This window comes from Salvia hispanica, chromosome 4, assembly GCF_023119035.1.
Source record: "Salvia hispanica cultivar TCC Black 2014 chromosome 4, UniMelb_Shisp_WGS_1.0, whole genome shotgun sequence".
In the NCBI taxonomy this organism is placed as follows: Eukaryota; Viridiplantae; Streptophyta; class Magnoliopsida; order Lamiales; family Lamiaceae; genus Salvia; species Salvia hispanica.
This window is the reverse complement of record NC_062968.1, coordinates 13911975-13919127: the sequence shown is the minus strand read 5'-3', so window position 1 is coordinate 13919127 and position 7153 is coordinate 13911975. Positions and strand designations below refer to the sequence as shown.

The 7153-nt window shown below is 33.1% G+C and overlaps 1 protein-coding gene across 1 annotated transcript; it reads right to left on the bottom strand.

The window, feature by feature from the left end:
• Positions 1-4973: 4973 nt before the first annotated feature.
• LOC125217628 (transcription factor HEC1-like) lies at positions 4974-5897 on the bottom strand. Its single transcript, XM_048119149.1, has one exon. It carries the CDS (start codon positions 5743-5745, stop codon positions 5095-5097), a length of 651 nt encoding a protein of 216 aa, XP_047975106.1. The 5' UTR covers positions 5746-5897; the 3' UTR covers positions 4974-5094.
• Between the last annotated feature and the right edge of the window lie 1256 nt (positions 5898-7153).

Here is a 7153-nt window from a genome sequence, read left to right as displayed (position 1 = left end):
CTCTAAAGAGTATGAACATTTAGTTCATCATGAATTTTAATGTAAAATTGATAAAGTAAGAAAGAAATAGAAAAAAAAAAGTTCTAAAAGTATTGTTAGTAGAGAATTGGTCACATCTCATTAAAGAGAAAAGAGTTTTCAAAATTAGAAAGTTCATACTTTTCTGTGACGAACTTAAAAAAAATAGTTCATATTTTTCAGGAACTGAGGGAGTAGTACTCTAGCAGTAAATCTGCTAGTAGTATTTTAATAATGTATTTGCCAATAGTTATCCACGATTTCATTAGTAACTCATAGTTGTCAGGATTCTGTATGGGAAAGTAATCTGATTCCTTAAATTTTAAATTCCTGTGTTTGTTTCAGTTTTTAATCAAACTGGGAAAGTAATCAGATTTCGAGAATAAGGAAAGTTAGTACAACTTTCCAGAATTCAAAATCCTAACTTTTCATAGGTATTCTTTTTCCCAGTTTCAGGATTCTTACATATTTAATACACCCTCCGTCCAATTGAAGATGACCCACTTTCCCTTTTGGTTTGTCTTAATTAAGATGACCCATTACTTAAAATGGAAATCCCTTTATCTCTACTTTATTCTCTCTCTCTTACTTTACTCTCTCCACTTAACACACAAAATAAAGTTGCATAAAATCCCGTGCCGCCCAAGGAAGGGGTCATCTTCCTTGGGACGGAGGGAGTACAATTTTATTATTATTATTATTATTATTATTATTATTATTATTATTATTATTATTATTATTATTATTATTATTTTCATCATCATCATCATCATCATTTACAATGTTTTAAAAATTATTTAAAATTATAAATCATACTTAATTTCAACATAATAAATAACTATAATTTAAATTATCATAATTATAACTATATTATTATAATATTTGTATATAATTTTTATTAAAATATAATTTATGCAATAATATATAACAATATTATTATTATATGAATTAATAATTAAACAAAAAAATCATAATGAAATTTATATTATAAAACTATTTAATTATAATATCCATAAATAATAATAATAATAATAATAATAATAATAATATAATTATTATTATTATACTTATTATCATAATCATTTATAAATATAATACTTCATGTAACTAATTACAATTATATTATTTATATATGATTAAACTATCCATCATAATGATAAAAATAATAGTATAATTATTATCATTTGTAATCAATAATTTATTAAAAATTTTATATTATTATTATATTTTATAAATAGAAAATAATAAGTATATTTTTAGTTTGGTTTTAAATCAAATACTATAAAATTTAAAATCTTGATATTTTCCAAATACGGGAAAGTAAAGTTACTAGGAATCATATTCTCGGGATTCATTTTCCTAGGAATCATTTTCCCTGTCAACTTTACTTTCCCGCCAACCAAACATGAGCTATCAGTAATTTCAACTTTTTTTTTTTTTAGATTTCGAGTCATCTTTACAAATCCATCAAATTCACATTTTTATATTTTCAAAGTTGAGCTATTTATGTACTACTTCTATCGATTAATCATAAGTTTTTCTCAATTTTTTCATTAATAAATATTTGTATCATTGTTTCTCTTTTACTTTCTAATTTTGCATTAAAATTTGTGTCTTTTACTATTAAGACTATTCTTTTTGAACTAAGGTAGTACTTTCAATGTTCCTATTAATGAAAGTTTCACTAAATCTTAAAATTTCTAATGAGACTGATAAAACACAATTTAGTTGGTAAAACATTTAAGAAACACTATTCGTTTTTTTCTTTTAAAACTGAAATAGGGGCAATATAACACAAAAGTACTGAATAGTTAATAAAATAAAATCACAAATCCTAAATCTCCTAGCGGAGATCGAGATTGTTAAAAAGGTCATGGGTTAGAAAGGGAGAAGGATATGGATCGGCAGAGATGACGTGAAAGAATGAAGAAGTGGTGACGAGGGTGTATTTATAGGATTTTTGAATTAATTCAAAAAATAAAATTGAGAAACCTACCCACCCCCGAAGACCACCCCCCTTTCCAGCACGGCCTTGCCACTCACAACAGTGTCGCTAGCAGCCGTGCGTCTCCCGACGCCCATACCCTGGCCCCGGACTCGTCGCTACCCCTCCCCATTCCCGACCAAGACACCTACAATCAGTGGCGTATATAAGTGGGAACAAGGGGGTATAACTGTATCCCCAAAATGTATAATATTGGAGTATTATTTTTAGTGTAAGTTTACTTAAAACATTGGTAGTGGAAACTCACTGATATTGTCTATAAACTGCTCCGTCATTATTCTTCTTTTCATTGTTTTTAATTATGTTTGAATACTTTTTAATTTCTGTACTCACATTTTCATTTTTGTTTTGCACTTAGCCAATTATTTGTACTCCTTCTCACATTTTTGTTTTTGTAATATGCTAATAGTAATTAATTTTTCAGTTAGGTAATAATTAGCACTCCTATTTTTTTCTCTAGACATTATTAGGATTGGTTACTATGCTTCAATTATTTTGATTTGCCCTATTATGCTTTGTTATTTATTTATTATATTATACTCTAAGTAATGTAACTCGTACTTCAAATAAAAAAATTATTAAATTTTTATTGTTTTATTTTTTAATATTAAATTTCTCAATTTTAACATTTTATGTCTAATATTATTTGTAGTACAACTCGTACTTGATCATATAAAAAAGTTCTTACTAATTAAATTATTGTTATATTCAATGTTATTTTATTTATATCATAACTATGGATCGTGCAATTTGTAACACCAAATCAAAAATTCTAGATACGCCACTACCTATAATGGAGGGAGACGCACCGCGTTTCCTTAGATTGGCGCGACTCCCCCCATTCTTCTGTTGTGAACGCCCTTAAATGAAGTAAATGGGTAATAGTATTGAAAATCCTGATTAAGAGCGTAGTGACTAAGAGATGGAGATGCTGAGGTGGAGTGACACGTAGGAGAAAGTTCACGTGAGAGGGCTGTGGTGATGGTTGTATGATACCACCGCACTATGTCAGACGATCACGTGGAATGCTCATGATTTACACTTTCATACACTTGGCATTTTGATGCTTGCAATTTAGATTTTGGCATTGATATTCGCACGAGCTCCTCCTATGACTATGGGGCACACCCATGCCACCTAATTTACACAATTATTGCTACTATTACCATATTACTAAGCTTTTCCATCAATTCATCCTTTTTTATTTATTCATATAAATGTGTTAATTATATTATAAGTTATGTTATTGTTCCTTTTCATTTTTCACATTCTATTTTTTTCAACGATTCTTGATACATCGTTGCTTCTTTCGAATCCTTTAATTAGGATATTATATTCTCACAAGATTAGTCATTTTGCAACTCATCATCGACTGTTGTACACTTGTATAGTATGTTTGCTTGTTTGTTTGTTTGTTTTTTTAATGACGATTAAAGATAATTTTAATAGACATAAATAATCATTTATAGTTATATCTTTTCCACGTGTTATTCTACTTTAAAAGGTAATGTGACATTCACATTGTCTTTCACTGGTTGCTGAGTAAATCTTGATTTTTGTGTCCCATATTGTTTATTAAAGTGACAAGGACTTGGTATTCATAACTTTCATCAAACATAATCTCTATTGATGAACTATTTTTCTTAATTGATCGGTCAACTCTGTTAGATGTAGTTGCCCACTCTAATAGTTTACCATCAACCAATGCAGGATGTTGCGCAGTCCTTCCATGTTCATTCTTTATATTAACACTGGTGGCATTATTTAGTTAATTATAAATTTGCGATATGAACAAGTAACCCTTATTTTCAATGCTCACTTGGTAAAGTTACTTCTTTGGATAATAGAATTTGCGATTCATATAAGATTGGGAACTTTATGCAATACAAATTCACACTTTTGCAGATATATATTGGTGAATTTTTAACCCGAGACGTTTGATTTCGGAAATATTCATTCCTTCATTAGGTCATTTCACACAAAGCACACCAGTTGGTCAATCATACGTGGAGAGACGGACTTAGATTAATAGAGACATTATATTGGTGTTATTTAACATATAAATTTAGGTCACCCTAATGAGATAGTGATATAAATTTATACACAAAACAATTACATAAAATTAAGGAGGAAAATCATGCAAAGGTGATTCACATTACATCCCCAAACATAAGTCTTGCTCACTCTCAAACAAGCAAACACATTTGTTTTCCAATATTAGTAACGAGCCTCAAGAACCATATCACAATTCATGCCACAACAACTCGTACAAATCAAGAGATTACCAATGCTAACTTCACATTGCCGTATGAACAAGACTTAGAACGAAGAATTTTAAATCGACTAATTAACTTCCTAAGACTAGTCTTCCCAACATATCAATTCAAGTTAAAGCAATTATGCCTCTAGTATGTCAAACCGTTGTCACAAAGTAATAAATTTCTAAATTGAAATGGGTGTGAATTGTGATCGATGCAGGCAGAAACTGATCAGAGTTTGCTCAAATTATACATAGCATGACCTACAAGTTAGCAGTTTAAGGAGCATATATGTGTGTGTGTGTGTGTGTGAGTATAATTTCCTACCTAGTTGACCTTTTTTCTGCCAATGAAAAATCCTCCAAACCAAGTTTTGCACTACTGGTCCCTCTCCTCATCTCTTTTAATGCTACTCCATGATTGCTTCTCTCTCTCCTCACCCTCTCTCTCTCTCTAGCTAGATAGATTTTTCGTTACGTGATAAACAATACTGGTTGGAGATAGTTTGCACATGGGCTGTAAAACCCCAGCCTAATAATCAGTGTCGATTCCTTTCTACTTAAAGATAACTACACTGAAAATCAGATTCCACTTAACCACCATTTCATTTCTCCTCGCTACATAATTTCCCCATACCTTGCTATATTTAAGGAGACACCAATAAAATACTACAATTCCGATTAATAGAATAGTCGATGCCAAAGATTGCACTAGTATTATTTCACATGCATGACACATAATTTGGCAACCATACCGAAAGAGGCCTCTTTCTTTACAACAATTAAGCAAATTAATTAGAAATTAAAATCAAACTCAGAGATGCTGAACGTTTGCGGCCGTTGGATGATGGTAGCCCTTTCCCGGCACGGCGAAATAGCTCCCGCTCGTCATGGGCACCGGGAAGCCCATCCCGGGAGGCGGGGCGGGGCGATTGGCGGCGACCCGCTCGAGCGACTGCACCTGATTCTTCAAGAATTTGACGTAGTGGATGGCCTCATCCAGCATCGACGCCGTGTCCATCTTGGTCCCGCCGGGAACCAGTCTCTGCAGGATCCTGATCCGCTCGCTGATCCTCTCCCGGCGGTGGCGCGCCGCCACGCTCTGCGGGTCCGTCGATATCCTGACGTTCCGCCGCTTGGGCGGCCTCACCGACTCCGGGTCGATGTGGATCGGCTGCATTGCCGCTATCCGGAATATCATCTCCCTCATCGCCGCCATCGAGCTCCTCTTCTGCGCCGCCTCCCCCGCAAACGATATCGTGCTCGCCAGCTGCGGCGGCGGGGAAGAAGAGGAAGATGAATTTAGGTTTTGAAAGCTGTTGTTGACCTGATTTTGGAAGTCGATTATGGGAAGCTCGGTGACGTCGGCGTAGGCCCCCGATAAGTCCGGGAGCTTCTCCATCTGCATCAGCATCAAATCCATTTCATCTTCGCCGCCGCCGTTCTTCATCAAGTCGATGTCCATCACTCTCACTCAATGTATATATAAGAAATGGAAATATGTTGTGAATTATGGGGAAGAATGAATGGAGGGATGGGTAAGGAGAAGAGAAGAGGGAGTGGAGTGAGAGTTTTATCAGAAGATTTGCAGAAGAATTAGGTCGAATAAAATAGTGATGATCGATATCGGGAACAGGCTAATTCACCCACTCCAAAAGCCATATATATAACCAAGTGGTTCACTATTGGAAAATTAATTATATACTCAAATTATTCCGATATACAAATGCTTTTATTTTAAATAATGTCAATTATCATAAAGTTGGTGCTCTTTTCTTTTTTCCCCTCCTTTGTGCGAAATCAACTTGTTTATTTTTTTATGTTTTTGGGAAATAATTGAAACAATCTTCGCCCCCTATGTGTCAGATATTCGAGTCTAGTAGTATTATTTTATTGACGCGTTGAAAGCATCATCTAAATTAGCTTTGACATAATTTATGTGGGCCGCTACGGTACATGCTAATTGTTAAGTAATCACGTAACTTAAACTTGTTAATCACGTTACTTAATCAACCTTAGCATTCGAACTTTTGTCAGTAGTCGCCGACGAAGTCCAAAATGTGTTCTACAAATGTTTTATGTGTCGAAATGACTTTAAATTCAACGGTGTTTGCAAACCGAACTGAAAAACCAAAATAGTTGCTACGCTATATATGTTATACGATAGATTTCGGTCATCCAACATTGTTTAGAGAAATTATTTTCTCATACTTATTTTTAATTACTTAATTTTTTGGTTCCTATGATTTTCTAACCTCTTATAAATTGTTTTGAACACAGCAGTAATTATTAACATATTTTGATATTCAACTGACTTAAATTTTCTGAATAATAACCATTTTAATAATTTTTTATATTTTTTACTTTTGAAAAACAATGGTTTCAGATTGGATTTTCTCATCTTGATTTCCTTTCTCTTTGTGATAGTAATATTACTACGCGTATATGTGTATTTTACATTATCGTAGAAATAGGCCCACAGCACCAATGGCAGAGATCTAATCTACCAACTGTTCCAGGGTTGTCATAAGTGATTTTGGTATACGAGCTGTGTACATATACACCAATATTTATACATATATAATTGATGAGTCTCTAACTTTCATCAGTTTATCTTTTGCTTAAATTTTACTACCTTTTTTTTTTAAATTAGAAAAAGAAAAAAAAAAACCCCTAAAACCCCACTCACATGAGGGGCGTCAGAAACCGCACCCCGTTCCTCTTTAATTAATTAAAATACACGTATAGTTTTAAATAGGTAATGAGCATGATGCATTGTTGAGGGTGTAAATTGTGGAGACCTGAAAATGATCTTGGCTTGGGTGCTACTTGTCATAAAAAATGTGGAGATATATAATTAGAAATGGATACAC

Excerpts from the sequence above, each read along its gene's own strand:
- LOC125217628 (XM_048119149.1), bottom strand. The coding sequence starts at position 5,745 with ATGGACATCGACTTGATGAAGAACGGCGGCGGCGAAGATGAAATGGAT.